This window comes from Dipodomys spectabilis, unplaced genomic scaffold (genome assembly GCF_019054845.1).
Source record: "Dipodomys spectabilis isolate Male_0828 unplaced genomic scaffold, ASM1905484v1 ptg000264l, whole genome shotgun sequence".
NCBI lineage: Eukaryota > Metazoa > Chordata > Mammalia > Rodentia > Heteromyidae > Dipodomys > Dipodomys spectabilis.
The window spans coordinates 3,014,792-3,031,578 of record NW_024870941.1 but is presented as its reverse complement, the minus strand read 5'-3'; the positions used below and the strand labels follow the sequence as shown (position 1 = coordinate 3,031,578).

Below are 16,787 nucleotides of genomic sequence, written 5' to 3'. Positions count from 1 at the left end.
CCAGGAAGCGAGTCCCGAGTCCCCTGGGGCTTCAGGGGCTCCGCGAACCCCCGAGGGAGGCGCCATGGGCCGGAGTAAGCGACCCCCCCCCAGCTTGCTCCTTCGATTTCCTTGTCCCCTTGCCGTCTCGTTTTGGGTTCCCTGGGACCCTGGCTTTCGGCCCGAGACCACGACTGTCGGCCCGAGGTCCCCGTGGCCTCCGCCCGGGGCGGGGGCGGGGTGTGTGTGCGTGTGTGTGCCTGTGCGTGTGTGCGTGTGTGTGCCTGTGCGCGCGTGCGTGTGTGTGGTGGAGAGCAGGGCCCAGGACCACTAGACCCGGGGGCGGTGTGTGTGTGTGCCTGTGCGCGCGTGCGTGTGCGCATGTGTGTGCTGTGCCTGTGCGTGTGTGTGCCTGTGCGTGCGTGTGCATGTGTGCGCACGTGTCCCTGCGTGTATGCGTGTGTGCGCGTGTGTGTGCATGTGCATGTGTGCGCACATGTGCGCACGTGTGCCTGCGTGCGTGCGCGGGTGTGTGTGCGCGCGTGCATGTGGCGTGTGTGTGTGTGTGTGTGTGTGTGTGTGTGTGTGTGTGTGGTGGAGAGCAGGGCCCAGGACCGCCAGACCCCGGATGTGGTTGCAGGAGGTGTGTCGTCGGGAATGGTCTAGGGTGGGTAGGGAAGCAAGCAAGCAGAAAGTGGGCGGCTGATATCTTAGCAAAGGCCGCAGCGAACCCACCCCAGACTGCTACACTTGCTGTGGACCTTTCGGCTTGCCCATGGTGGGGTGAAGGTCTGGCTTCGCTGTTCCATGCCAGTTCCAGTCCCTGTCCCTGACCCGGGCTGTCCCCCAAGGGAGGATGCGGCCTTGGAGGAGGAGACGCCCCTGAGCTCTTGCGCTCAACGCTGGAGCTCTGCCACTCGGAATCACAGCTCCACTTCTGATTTTCTGGTGGTTAATTGCACATAAGTCTTTTTTATATTAAAATGTATTTTTATTGTAAAAGTACTGTACAGAGGGGTTACAGTTACATGCTCAAGGTAATGAGTCCATTTCCTATCGAGCATTGTTACCTCCTCTTTTGTTTTTCCCCTACCATCCCTTCCCTCCCCACCCCCTACCTCCTCCCCCCCCAAAGTTGTAAAGTTCATTTTCAACATAGTGTCTTGTACATTTCATTGTTACAATGGGTCATCCTGTATCCTTATTTCAGCATTTTGTCCCTTCCCCTCCCCAGATTAGAAAAAATGTATATACAAGGTGCAGGACACCAAAATCAAATATAGTGACAACAGGGGTTATACCATGGGGGAAGCACATACAAAGAAACAAAAAAATCACATAGTACATTATAAGCCCAAAATGTACTCATTATCTTGACCATGTAATTGTAACCCCTCTGTACGGTATTTTCACAATAAAAAAATTTAAGTAAAAAAAAAAAAGAACAACAAGAAAGATTCCTGCCCTGGGCTGGCTTTGAACCGTAATCCTCAGCCTCCTGAGTGGCTAATATTATGGAGGTGAGCCCCAGCACCAGACTATGGCAGCCCATGGTATCCTCCAGGCAGCCTGGGATGGCCTTCCTCAGTTGTTGAGTGAACCTCTACTTCTTTTTCAAGATACAGTTCAGGTCTCTGACCTCCCTCTTCCAACTCCATTGCACTGGCCACTCCCTCTTCCAAGGGGCATTTCACTTTGCTAGTGTTACATCAGTCACCGGCTCAGAGCATTTGGCACTTTACAGTAGCATCCTCCAATCAACCATCAACCGTTTTTAAAAGTTATCACTGGATTAAGGAGCAAGGTAGCTTCAGATGCTCATCAAGATTACCCCAAATCACTAAGTAAAGGCAGTGAAAATGTATTTTTCACTCCATTTTTTTAAAATAAAGTTTTTATTGAAAATAACGGAAAAAAGTTACATGCTACAAGAAGTAAACTTCATCTATTTGTAATTCCTTGTTTGCATTAAATCTTCATTATCTATATGTACATACTAATCAAAGTGCATATGTATCTGCTAGGTCCTTCAGTATGTTTGAAGATGTTGATAAATCTACTATAGACACACATTGGTTGGTTTTATTCTAATCCACTCAGAAAGATGGGACAGTTTACAAAACATGAAAAAAAATCTAAAGAGTGAACACTGAATTGCTGACTTTGGAATTTTCCAAAATTTAGCTGACTGAACTTTGTGGAAGTAAATGTAGCAGGACAACATTTAATATACCAGGAACAGTCAGTTCAGGCTCTTTGCCCTCACTGTGATTTTATTGATAAATGTTAAAGAGTTGAAAAAGAAACATGGGATGATCAATCAGCTCAACCATGGATATAGTATATATTGGTGATTGTGTCTGTCAATATTCCTCATTCCTCCAGTCACGCAGCTATTTGCTTTGACCTTTATTAGATAAGACACTTCTCAGAATCCACTTGTATTTCTATTATTTGAAATTTTCTAAAATAAGAAAATGAAACTAGTCTCATGGCGTATTTGTTACGTTCTTCTATAGCATCTAACAGGCATTGCATACCATCTTGAAATAGTCTTACAATGTCATGTTAATGCTTGTGAAGTTCATAAACCTAAAATAACCTTACATGAGGGCAGTGCTGAAGTATTTGGAGTAGGATTTCTAAAGGTAGACAGTGATCCTGGTGTTAGAGAAGGTTTGCTTTCAATGAAACTGTATGCAAAACTGCAAAATGCTCTCTGATCTAAAAGTGCGATCACTATGATCTCCATGCCCTGGGTAGCTCTCTTATTCATTTCTTCTTGGGGACTCTGGGTTGTGCATTGATGGCTGTTGTTACAGGTGAAGTAGTATTATGTACCAGTAATTTCGTGGGTGTTATAAAACAGCATGCCACCCAGTAGTTTCTTGTAAGTGTAGAGATCAGGAAAGAACCATGAGTAATTTCATACCATCTCAATCTACCTTCCTCTGTGATTCTCCATGTTTTAAAATGTCTCTTGTGTATAATTATTGATATTGAGCTACCTTTGTGTGATGATTGACTGTCAAGCCCCTAGTCTCATGTGTGTGTGTGTGTGTGTGTGTGTGTGTGTGTGTGTGTGTGTGTGTTCCATATTCAGGAAGCTTTCTTCACTGCATCACTTTAAGCTAATAGCTTTTAACCATTTTAATTCTCCTGGTTAGTCGATATGGATTAATATAATTTTTCCTAATATCTATATGACTCAGAAAGGAAAGACAATAATTACAGGAAAGTGATCAGTTTAACACACACAATAGCACGGTGATGAGTTTCTTGAATTTTGAGAGATGTAGCCAGGAATATAGAAGGATATTTGATAGGAGTAGGAATTTTGCCACTCCTATAAGCCTTTAGGTTTGGATAGGGTAGAAAAGTTTTCTTTGATGGTAGACTAAAAGGAGCTTCTGATAGTTTAATGCATAGAGCTAGTTGGCATGTGCAGGTGCCCATATGTCCATACAAGGCCAGAGGCTAGATACTGCTTAAGATGCTACCAGAATTCCCCTGAACACATTCAGCTCAACCCTGGATGGCAGCTCCTGTAGGGGTTCCAGTTTGGGAGGTCCATATTAATATGGATGCCAAACTAAGCCTCGATCAGAATCCAAGGCAAGAATGTAGCAAATTAAATCAAACTGCTAAATAGAGTGCATCTTTGTCCACTGAGGTATATTTCTTCTTCAAAATCCAAAAATCTGCGTTGAAAATATGTTTCTCTGACTCTTTGGAGTTCTATATCAGAGCATGTGGCTTGGGAAGCGCTGGTCCTCTGGCCCACTCATCCCTTCCCTTCGCTGTCCCAACCCTCATGTCATATACACATCCGGGCAATCCATGGCCCTGGAAACAGCTGCTCCTTGGGCTTGGTGGCATAGTCTGTCTTCCCTCTGACTCCAGGGGTTCCAAGGTCCATGACAGCAAGTCTAACAAGCCATTCCCTGTGATAAATTCGTATATGCACATGCATATACCATTAAGATTTGAGGGCCTAATCTGTAGTAGTGATGACCAAATCCCATTAAGAGAGCTCCGATAATTTTAGTTGTACCGTCTCAACCCCTTAATTCATGTTCATGCTAACAGAAAAAGAAATAAATGGCAGATAAAGATGATCTATTTTGGTTTACATAGCACACTTGCTATATCAAGCTGATTGCAATCACTCATTGTCAACAAAGATTAAGTTATTAGAATTAACATTGGAGGCTTGGAAGGTAGCTCAGTCGTAGAGCCCTTGCCTAGCGATAGAGGCTCTGGGTTTGACCGTCAGTACCACAAAAAAGGATAAACAAAAACCAAACCCTTAGTTGGTCTATAGGAAGGTCTTTTTGTTTTTCATCCTTGAGTAGAGCAGAAATGCTACCAACTGGTAGTGGCATTTGAGGGTGGAGGGCAGCATGCAGTAGGATTCCTTGCAAGCCAGGGCTGGAGGGGCTCACCTTTCAGTCTGCTTGGCAGCCCCTTTCCAGAATCATCTCTGCCTGTCAGCTGAGCCTAAGGTCAGAGCAATGGAACATTCTTCATGGATGGTATTTTACTCTCCTGTCTGTCTTCTCAAGAACTTATTGCCAGCTCCCCCAGCTCCTACCACACAAGACAAACCTTTGACAAGACAAACCCATCTCTTAGGGGTGTAGCAGTAGATGGGCCCAGCAGGATTGTTAAGGAAGAACTCAGCTAGATGAGGCTGCATATTCAGGAAGTCTGAGGAATCTGGAGCGACTCCCCCCCCCCCCCAAATATAGACAAATAGTCTGAGATGGGAGAAAAGGCTGAAGTGATTGAACACATGCCTGCCATACACAAAGCTGTCGGCTCACAGTAAACACATACACACACACCACCACCACCACCACCATCACCACCACTTTCTCTGTCTCAGGTCAGCTAGTGGATGGCATCCAGTTTGACATGGCACCATCATAGGAGTTCATATAAATATTCTCATCAGTTCTCTGTCCATCCATTATCCATATAGCACACATATGAAAACAAGTATGATTTCAGGTATTCTCACAAAATAGCACACATATGAAAACAAGTATGATTTCAGGTATTCTCACATCTCTTTCTTCTCTCTGACTTACGTTTTGGCATCACCAAAACATAAGAAGGCAGGATTTCCCTGATGTCTTCCCATTTGAAAAATCACTTGGGCCTGAAGAATTTACATTTCACTATACAGAAAAACTCCATGCATTAATAACATAATAGGACTTCAGTGAACAATGGAGTGGAAATGTAATATGCAGCAAATTGTCTTTCAGTCACAGAAGATCTTATTAGACGGAATGCTGAGCACAATGAGTGTGTAATTTTTTCCCTGGAGGAACTCTCCTTGCATCAACAAGAAATAGAAAAACTAGAATATATTGACAAATGGTGCCGGGATTTAAAAATTCTCTATCTTCAAAATAACCTCATTGGAAAAATTGGTAAGTTTCAATACTTTGTGATCATGATTTTTCTTTAATGTTTAGCATGGGGGGAACACTGGATAATGCTATATTATTCTTAAGGGATGACAATAACCAAAAAAGTGATGTAGGAAAACACAGTAGTTGTATAAGAGATGTTTCCTTATACACTTCTTGATGCATATAAGAATCTCCATAGGGATTTGGGAGATGTGCTCAAAGTGAGGAACACTTTAATCTATCCTATTTTTTAGAAGCTTGAAAGGCAGGAAGGTATAATTTGTGTATTTGTCATGGTTTATTGTGCAAAGCTGACGGGTTATGTAAGATTCCATGTCCTTGTCACATTCCCACACACTGTGACTGCCATATAATTCTGCCATATTGTGTAAGCACAAGGCGTTGGGCTCTACATTGGGTTCTGAGGGGGTTCCAGTCTGGATGGAAATTGATAAGTACAGGGATCTGGTGGTTGAAGACTAAAATATTAATACTATTTAGGGAGAGAAAACAAAGAGGCCACATTTTGAGAGGTCGATTTGGGAGTCTTTATTAAAAGGCCAGCCACTGCATGGTGGACACCTGTCTCAAAGACCAGCAGCCAGCAAATTACACTTCACACCATTAGGAAACTGAGCCACGAAGGCCAGAGAGGAAAGAAAGAACAAACACAATACCAACACAGCAATTCAGCTCCAGTGGAGAGCTGAAGTGGGAGGCCGTGGTGACCGGAGAAGAGCCAGGAGCCAGGAGACAAGACAGGAACATGGAGACACATGGCATGGCATAATGGTGCCCATGCTGGTTCCCACCTCAATGGGGTCAGGAGGCAGGGTCACAGGAAACTCGAATCTCAAGCACTAGACTATCATCTAAGTCCCCGCCCCTGCCTCCAGGGATTCAGGCACACCCATCACGTGGAAGGTAGGGGCTTCACCTTCTCCCATCATGAAGACAAGATGCCAGACCCTACCATCCACCATGTGGCCAAGATGGCGCCAGCCAGACCCAATCACCTGTACTTCAGTACTATAACTGATAAATCTCCTTGAAGAATGTGGCTTGGACTCACAGCCAGATGGGCTTGCTAAGTCTACCCCAATCCCCTAAGCACACAAATAAACTTGTCTACTAGTCACATGAAGAACTGAGCGAGCACGGCATCAGGTAGACCTGGCTATAAATCCTGCCTTTGATACTTAGTATATGGAAATAGTTAAGTCAGTTAGCATGTCTGAATCTTAACTTTGTCCGCTGCAAAGAAGACTGGATTGGTATAAGGGCTGCATGCAATAATGTGCTTACCACTGTGCTCACCAGGGGAGACACACTCATTCGGTGGGAGCTTCTGTGCTGCTGTTGTCAGTAGTGTGATAATGTACCCCAGAATGCAAAAATAGGTGTGAATGGAATTGGAAGGAAAAGGATGGAGTTAGTTGACACAGGGAAAGTGCCTGACCCCATGTGCTCCCTGGGAGTCCAGAAATGAGCTTTAAAGTCAGAGTTAACTTTCCATAGTGGTGTGCTGAATCTCAAAAGGAGGCATTTTATCCCATCTGGAAAGACATTTTGGATGGTCACAAATGTGTGTGTGTGCGTGCGTGTGCGTGTGCACGTGTGCTGGGGGTGCAGATTGTGCTAACCATCGAACCATGAGAAGGACAGCTCTACAAGAACTACTCAGGACTGCTGAGTTTGAGAAACCCTGGTAGTGTAGTTGCCTCTAGTTCCATGGTACATGAAAATTGGCTTTTAGGATGTAAAAAGCCTAAATTTGCATCGTTTTTTGGAAGATTTACAAAAGCCCTATATTTCTTCAGATAATTATTTTCGGCATCTTTAGCTCTAGCAGAAATTAGAAACTCTGGAACATTGTTCAAGTTTTTTTTAAAAAAGGTTGTTACAAAAACCCACCAGCTTTTATGCATGGGGCATTGAAGAACGGTCCTAATTGTACAGATCTAAGAGTTCCCGAGATTTTAATCTCCACAGCTGGGTCCATCACAATCACTAATTAGTGGCATAGTATTTCAGGCCTTTTCAGAGCTGTGAGAAAGCTGAAATTTTTGCTTCCAGCATATTCCTAAATTAAGCACTCTTTTAAATCCTAATAATGGGATTTTTTTCAGTCCCGCTCCACCCGTGGGCATTTAGGCACTTATTTAGCAAGTGAAATGACTTCTCTGGGATTCACACTTGCTCTTGTGCCACTGAGGTAGAAGTTTGCAAAAACAACAGCGTTCCCTAAAGCAAGGGCCTCCCTGCCAGCACAGACCAGATGCTGAGCAAGGCTGTGCTCTGGGCTGAGGCAAGGACCATCTGGGTCCCCAGGGACCTGGGGAGGAGTTGGACTTGGGTTCCACTAGTCAGGTTGTTGCCAGTTCCCCTGGGGCCTCATGAGCCGAGGGTTATACGATTTGGCCCTGGACAAGTCTATGGGTGGTAATTGATGATGCTTCCCAGAATGGGTAATGCTCAGCCCCCTTGCTGCTCCCTGAGTGGGCCTTGCCATTTGTACTCATTGAATCTAATTTTTTTTCCTCCTGACCACTTTGTCTTCTTGGTCTGAAGGAGTCAAGGAAAATCTTCCTGACAAGATTTTTTATTTCTTCCTGAACACATGCTCTGTTCTTCTTGAACACAATCTGACTTTGAATTCTGCCTGATGACTTCAGCATTAGAGGACTTTTCAAATAACCACAGTGGGGAAAGGGAATTCTATGGTAACCAGGTATTATTTTACTATGAGCTGGAATTTTAAGTGACAGTTTTGCTCAGAATTCAGACTAGACACTGTGTTTGTCATAATTCTTGGCTCCCAGAAACCTCCAAATCTGCTGACTATTGCATCCCAGATGGTGCTAGAGAATCCCTTGGTAAACACTAGTATTACTTGAATAATTTAATTGCTGAGAGAAGCTTTAATTTAACCACGAACCCTCATTTTTAAAAACTGAGTAGACTGAGGCCCCAAAAGCTAAACTGCTCTCAGATCAATGGGAACATATATATAGGATGGTTTATAAATTTAAGATAAATTACTAATGATGATAAATGTGATGATCATACACCATCAGATGTGATAGTCATAACCTCCCTGAAAAATAGGTGGAGGAGGCATTACTTCAGTGAGGCCACCACAAATGTGCTTCTCTTTCTAGACCATCATCTTTCAGGTCATCTAGAAAGAACTGTTCTTTTAAGGTACTGTGTGGAGATTTAGTGCATGGCTCTTGAGTCAAATTTTCTGTCTCTACCATTTAACTATGGACAACTGGACTGATTCTCAATGTCTTGGTATTTGTATAAAAGGAGACACCAATGATTATTTTCTCACAAAGTTATTTATAGGCTAAGACAGCCAAAATTATTAGGGCACTGTGTGGCATATAATAAGTACTTGGCAGCCTTAGCTAAATGGGCCATTTTTAAAGGCTCTTCCACAGAGAGTCCTTGATTTTTGTTTACAATTGTTTCACCTCTGTGAGTGTTCAGAATTTTTCTTTTTTGGTGGTTCATGGGGCCTGAACTCTGGGCCTGGGCGCTGTCCTTCACCTCTTCAGCTCAAGGTTAGCATGATACCACTTGAGACACAGTACCCCTTCCAGCTTTTTCTGCTTATGTGGTGCTGAGGAATCGAACCCAGGCCCTCATGCATGCAAGACAAGCACTCTACCACTGAGCCACCTTCCCAGCCCGTGTTTAGAATTATTAAGAAAGATAATCCTGTATCCAGTTGAATTTTTCTTGAAGTAAAAGTATCCCAATGCCATGCTGAGAGTAAAGAAAACGATTTCTTTTACCCATTTATAAGTTGCAGGGTGGAAAATATCTACCATCAAAGGCCCCCAGAATCATTTGGTACATGATGGGACAGACACGGGTATGCTTCTTGTATGTTTCTTGTTGGTGGTCCATGGCTATCTGCGTGCATCAATGATGTGTATGACCTGTGAGTGATACTACAAATGCCAAATAGCCTTTGGCAGGAAAGAAAGTTTCCCACCCTCACAAGTAGAATAGACTCCAGGGTTGGCTGATTCCTTCTCTTTGTTCCTTCAACCACAGTGTAAGCATTCTCCTCCAGCTCAGTCCCCCGTGGTTGTGAGTACCAATGGGAATAGGACTTTCATGATTAATAAGAGCTAGCAGGGCTAGCTAGGTAGAGCTTCTTCTATTTGGGAATACTTAGTGTGCAGGTCCTATTCTGTACCACATGACTGCCGGGGGCTACTTGGATTAACCTCGCATCCAAATCCTTCCACAACAGAAGACACTAGCTAGCAATGCTCAGTCCTAGCTTGCCTAAACTAGTTGGGCTAGGTAGTGGCATGAGCAAGACTAGGTTCCATTGTGAGGAGTGGAGGTAGAGAGGGATGCTGCATAGTCACCAGCCTGTGTCTGATGTCCAGATAAATATTTGGAAAACAACATGCATTTGCTAACTGTAATAATCATCCTTAGACGGTCATCATTTTCACAGTATATCTCATGGAAAATGTCTCTTATGTTGAAGGCTAATTAATCACATTATTGGTATATTTCAGAAAACGTTAGCAAACTCAAGAAACTTGAATATTTGAATTTAGCTTTGAACAACATTGAAAAAATTGAAAATTTGGAAGGTAAGAATTTTATTTTTTGTTTTTTTTTAATGAAGTAAATACTTAAAAATTTAAAGTTAATATTTACGTTTAGATTTAAACGGTCTTACATAAAATAGAAGTACACTTATAGAATTGAAATTTTATCTAAATCTCAGATTTATTGATTCTTATAAAAATTCAAAAATGGGAATCCCCTTCCTTCCTTCCTACCTTAGTCACTATCCCAGAGGTAAGTGGAATTAATACTCCTGTGCACATATAACCTGATTTTGTCTCATAGCTCTTTCTATCAGTGGAATCATACTAAAAGTGTTATCTTTAATGTAATCTCTTCCAAAATCTTCTAATATTGGTATCTTTGATATGAATGCCTTTTGACATCCTGGGAGAAGATCTGGGGCTATGTATGGACCCACTGTGCACCAATGTATCTAACCATTTGTCTGTAGATGGGCATTTGGGAGAGTGCTAGCATTTTGCTACAATCAGCGTGCCACAGCATGCGCCCTTCCTCAGTTCTACTGCGCATGTGCACAGATTTCTTTTAGAATTTTTGTAGATTTTTTTAATTAGAAATGGAATTCCTGGATTTAAGTATGCATAATTTGAAATGCATGGCCATGAGTTTTCCAAAAGTATTGTTTGAACTTAAACGTGTACATAGTGGTCTCTGCAAGTATCCAATTGCATGCAACTTCACCAATGCTTTCCAGAAACAAGATCTCTTAAAGACAGGAGTGAGTGCAGTATTATCTAATGATGGTCCCTTCTTGCAGCTCATGGCTATCGCTACAACCTTCCAGCTCCTGACATGAATTAGAGGATGTTTTATCTCTTTTGGCCTCTTTTCAATTGATGTATCTTTTTATGTTCTCTAGCGCTTAACCACTTGTCCCACATGGTATACTCGACGTACTTTTTACTTATTTCAAATTATGAAGAAATTGTATATTTCAGTATGCCCAGCCGTCTCTTTCCTTTTCTTGTCTTCACATAGCTGCACAAGGAGGCTAGTTTAATGTGTTCACTCCGTGTACAGTTCACCTGTGCAGTCACCTCCTCCAGCCTCCTCCCCCATCGCCCATGTATCTGGCCCCCACCCATCTCCTCAAGGTTCCTGGTTCTATGTGCACATAAGTACATTGAGTATTATGCCTGCACCAGTCCACTGCTCCTCTTTCCAGGTACCCGTCCCTCTCTCTGTAATCTCCCCTCTCCTCGGTCAGGACATGTTCCAGCTTCCTGATGTTCATTTTGTTAAACTTTTCTTAACTACTCAGAGATGTTACACCATGGAATCCTTCCTGTGAATATTCCATACGTTACTCAATCTGATCAAATATATGTGCCTGTGGTCCTATATGCGTTTCCATAAACATTTGTATATTAGGTCTAACTTACACATATGAGACAAAACATGCTTCTTTTGTCTCTCTAAGCCTGACTTACTTTTTTTCCCCAGATCCATCTATTTCCTTGCAAATAGAATAATATTATTCTTCCAAATGGATGTATAAAATTCTATTGTCTGTTTCACATGTTTGATCCATTCATCTGCTGTAGGGCACCCAGGCTATTTCTATAACTTTGCTATTCTGAATAGTGCTTCGGTGAACACAGGTGTACAGGGGCCGCTGTTGTGTCCTGACTTTCAGTCCTTTGGATAAATGTCTAGGTGCGGTATTGCTGGATCATATGGTGGTTCTATTTTTAGTTTCGCAAGTAGTCTCCATACTCTTTGTGCGGATCATTTCTGTCACCTCAGTGGAACCCTATGTCCATTAGCACTCACTTCCTGTTCACTCCTGCACTGGCCCCTAACAACTTTGAATCTGCTTTCTCCCCCCATAGGTGAACCCATCTTTCACATTTCACAGAAATAGAATCATAAAATATGTGGTCTTTTGTGTATAGCTTTTTTTTCACATAGACTGAGGTCTTCGAGGTCCTCTCATGTTGTAGCAGATTTCATAATTGTTTCTTTTTATGGTGGAATAATATCCTATAAAATGATTGCACTGCATTGGGCTTTCTCCTTTATTGCTTGATGAGCATTTGGTCACTTTCACTTCTGGGATATTATGAATAAAATTTCTGTAAACATTCATGGATAAGTTTCTGTGGGAGGACTATGTGATTTTAGTTACTTTGGTAGGAATGGAATAGCTTGGTTGTAGGGAACCTCTATGAATAACTAAGGAAGTTCAAATTATTTTACAAAGTAAGAGTATATGAGGGTTCTAATTTCTTTATTGTTGTTGTTGTTGGTCATGGGGCTTGAACTTTTGCCGTGGCACTGTCCCCTGAGCCCCTTTTGCTCAAGGCTAATCTAGCACTTTGAGCCACAGTACCACTTCTGGTTTCCTGGTGGTTAATTAGAGAAAAGAGCCTCATGGGGATTTACCTGCCCCACCAGGCTTTGAACCATGTTCCTCCGTCTCAGCCTCCTAAGTAGCTAGGACTACAGGTTTAAGCCACCAGTGCTTGGCTTCTTCACCTTTTTTTCCAACACTTTTTTTTCTGGTGGTGTTTGTTTGTATTTGAGACAGTATTTTGCTACATAGCCCAGACTAGCCACTTGTAATCTCCCGTAGTGTTGGTCTCCTGAGTGACTGGATTACAAGTACGAACCACTGTGCCTGGCTAATTCTCATTTGCCCTAGTAGAGATATTCATAGATTTGAAGTGGTATCTCATTGTAGTTCTTATTAGTATTTACCTAATGACTAATGATATATCTAGCATTCTTATATACTCATTGGATATTTGCATATCTTCCTTGAAGAAATGTTTCACATATAATTAAAAGTTTTCAATTAAGGTGTCTTTTTACTGTTGAGTTGTATATATGGTATGGTTACCAGACTCTCAGCAGATATATTATTTAGAGATATAGAGTCTCTGGTTCTTTTTCTTTTTTTTTTTCTTTGTTTTAGTTTTCTGTACCCTTGGTCTTGTACGTAAGCTTATCTGATTCATGGAAGGGAAAGGGAATCACAAAAACAGCAGGACAAAGGATGAACTAATGCAACAATGATACTCACTAGACACTATGTTGGAAATGAACTTTACAACTTTGGGGGGAGGAGAGTGGGTAGTGGTAAATGGGAGAAAATGAAGGAGGGGGGTTTAAAAAGAAACGTATTCATTACCTTACTTATGTAAATGTAACTCCCCTGTTCATGACCTTTACAATAATTTTTTTTAAAAGATGTAGCTTCTTTCATTTGGTGGTGTTTTTTTTTTTTTTTTTTTCCAGTTTTCTTGTTGGTGTACTTTGAAGCACAATCTGTCTTAATTTTGCTTTTATTTTTCCTTTCTTGATTTTTATGGTCAGAATAAGATGGGCCTTATAGAATGAGCTTAGAAATGTTTCTCCTAATTTTCTGTTTTGGGAGTGTTTGTGAATGAAAGGTATTAATTCTTCTTTAAACCTTTGATACTATATACCAGAAGGCCTTCTGGTCCTGGATTTTTCTGTGTAAAAGCATTTTTGATTCTGAGTTACCTACTAGTCAAGCTCAACTTGCCATAGGTTTTCTTCTTCTCCTTGAGTCAGTTTGTTAGTTTATGCCTTTCTTGGTTTTTTTTTCCTATTTCACACAGGTCATCTTATTTGTTGCCCTATTCTACTTTTTATTTCTTTTTCTTTTTTTGGGGGGGGGGGGTCCGGTAGTGGGGCCTGAACTCTGGGCCTGGGCGCTGTCCCTCAGCTCTTCAGCTCCAGGCTAGCACTCTACCACTTGAGCCACAGCGCCACTTCCGGCGTTTTCCTTTTTGCTTATGTGGTGCTGAGGAATCGAACCCAGGGCCTCGAGCATGCAAGGCAAGCGCTCTACCACTAAGCCACCTTCCCAGCCCTCTACTTTTTATTTCTACAAGTCAATTAATATCCTCTCTTTTCTTCCTGATGGTAGTAAATTTGAGTCTTTACTTTTTGAAAAACAATCTTGGTTAGTATAGCTTAATGTTTGTAAAATTTTGTTGATCTCTTTAAAGGACCAGCTTTTGATTTTGTTGATTTTCTTTCTATATTTTATATTCTTGGTTTATTTTCTCTTTAGCCTTTATTATCGTTCCTCTTTTTTGTATTTAGCTTATTTTTTCTACTTTTTAAAGTAGAAGACTGGGTTAAGCTTTTACAGCTCTGAATTTCTTGTGAGCACCACTTTCGCTTTGTCCATTACCTTTCTTCAAGTATTCTACTCTTTTGTCTGTTTGATGATACTGCATCTAGTTTCTCTACCCGTTTCTGAAAATAGGTTATGTGGGGTCATGGGCCTCTCTCAGGGTTTGTCCTGTGTCTCTTTGAGAAGTTAGAACTTGTAGCAAGGTGCTTAGATGTGTCTCAACTTGTGTATTTTGTTTGAGCAGTCACGAATGCCTTCATCATCCAGAGGTTCTGCCCCTCATGTCACCAGAAAAGGGCGGATCTCCTTAGGGTCACAGCAGCTCCTCCCTGGAGCCAGAGTGCCTGCTGGAAGTATCTCCCGGGACTGCAGCCCCCAGTACACTGCGATCCCGCACAAGCCCAGCAGCTAAGGGAAGTCTGCATTTGTTTTTCAGTATCAATTTGGGTTACTCACCAGTGTCTTTCCATGTCAGCCTGGAAGATGCCCTCTGATATTTCTGTAGAGCGAATCAGCGGGTGACAAATTTTTTCTTCATTTAAAAAATGTTCTGATTTCTCTTTCATTTTGGAAAGTTTTCCCAGATACAGAATTCTTGTTTGATATTTTTCATCTTCTGTCCTTTCCTCCTTCCTTCCTTCCTTCCTTCCTTCCTTTCTGCCTGCCTCCATGCTTCCCTCCCTCCTCCCTTCCTTTTTGGCTTCTCTTTGTTCTTCCTTTCTTCCTTCCTTTGTTTTTCCCTTCTCTTCTGTTTTTCTTTTATCTATCTGTCTCTATCTATCTATTTATCTACCTACCTATTTAGCATCTATCCATGTTATTTTCTGATAACTTTCTCTTCTCTGTTTCCTTTGGTCTTTCCTAAAATTTCTTTTCATTGGATTTTCATTGTACAATGTTGACCATCCATGAATTCTTTTCTTGTACTTATTATTTCAACTGCTTTATCTTTTTTATTCAATAGTCTGGGATATATCATCTGATTTAAATCACAGAATAATTATTCTATGTTCATTTCTTCTCATTTTAAAATTCAGTTTACTCACAAGTCCTTATTTTGGCCATAATCTTCACTTTTCTCTCACTCCTGTACTGGTGGAGTCTTTTTGGTGGTGTCTATTCTTGTCTGGATGAAATCTATTCTAACGTCCTTTGTAGTCTGCTTTCTTTTGTCTCAGTTTTCTGAACTTACATCATCTCCTCTCCTCACTCACTCTCTTTTCTTTTTCTTCATCTGTGCTTTCTTGTTGTATTCTGCAGTTTGTCTTTTGTGCTGTCTCTCTAAGTGGCAATACTCGACGTCAGAGTACAGTCACAGAGGATCTAGTGTATTAGGTGGCAGGTGGGGCTCAGTCTGCAGTGGTGAGTTCTGCTTCCCCAGCCACCGGCCCCCTCCCTCTGAGTGGGAGGAGCTGTGACTGGTGGCTCTGAGGCACAGTGCCGGATGGGATGGGCGGATGGGATGGGCGGGTGGGCTGCAGAGGCAGGCAAGCTGCTCTGCCCACCCCACTCCCATCTGCCCACAGCTAAAATTGGGAGGATTTGACTTAGGTCATCATGGCTTTCGTCTGTTTGTGTCCTAGCGTAGAAATGGATATTTCCAGTGACTAGTAAGACTGAGGACCAACAAGGACATAAATATTCACTGTACATTTTTAACTTTTATCCTAGAAAATGATCATTATGAAGGCCCCAAATTCAGCATCAGCGCTGAAGTTGACATGATTCTTCCCATCACCAGAATCTCCTGCTTTAGAAGTTGAGTCATTGCATTCTTCCAGCTAACACCACAGTCCTATTTCATGTTAGCTTGCATGGAATGAAAAAATGTACGTTCTGCCAATGTTCTAATACATATTTTTCTGAGATGATCATATGCACATCCATGCCTTATTATAGTACAAATTTTAATTTAAAACATCAGAGAAGTAATGAAAATGCTCATTTGCCTTATCCAGGCCTAATTACTTTGTTAAGAGTATCTTACAGATATGAACATTTCTATTATGTTTCCTTTATCAACCACAAGAGGGCAGCAATGTCCCTATAGTCTTTGGGCTTTGGGGTCTGCTTTCTACCTCCAGACTTTTGCCTGCCAGCTCTAGCATGGGTGAAGTAGGTGCAGGGCTGTTTAAGGACATGTTTGGGGGGCAGGGGACAGTAAACAGTGAGGGTGTTCCATATCTGTGGCAAGTAACTTTTACTTCATTTAAAGGGTCTGTCCCAAGAGAAGAGGACGCAGACACACACACACACACACACACACGCACGCACGCACGCACGCACGCACGCATCTCTCCTTGAGTTAATCTCAATACTGTCTTAACATGAGGGTTTTTTTCTCTCTCTCTTTCTTTCTAGACATCAGAAAACACCTGTCTCATTTTCCTTTTCCTTGTTTTTCTTTTTTTTTCTGTTAGCGATCACTGAGGAAGAAGAAAACATTTTGTTTATTCCTCCCTCCTCCTATCCCACCCTAACCTGTGAGAAACAGTGGAGTTCCTAAGAGTGTGAGCTCCCTCCCTGCTCCGGGAAGGCACTCACGATGTGACCTTCAGATGCTCAAGGTCACTGGCTGGACCTTCAGGATAGGGACAAGCGGAGGAGGGAAGCAGTACCCCCATCTAGAGGGTGGCTTCTATCTTAGC

At 42.1% G+C, this 16,787-nt stretch overlaps 1 protein-coding gene across 1 annotated transcript in view; it reads left to right on the top strand.

Annotated features, from left to right (window-relative positions):
- Positions 1 to 5: 5 nt before the first annotated feature.
- Dnaaf11 (dynein axonemal assembly factor 11) overlaps positions 6 to 16,787 on the top strand; it is a 77,510-nt gene continuing 60,728 nt past the window's right edge. The window contains exons 1-3 of the mRNA XM_042699971.1: positions 6 to 74; positions 5,253 to 5,420; positions 9,950 to 10,027. Coding sequence (XP_042555905.1) covers positions 65 to 74; positions 5,253 to 5,420; positions 9,950 to 10,027 — 256 coding nt within the window. The 5' untranslated portion in view covers positions 6 to 64. The remainder of the gene's footprint in view (positions 75 to 5,252; positions 5,421 to 9,949; positions 10,028 to 16,787) is intronic.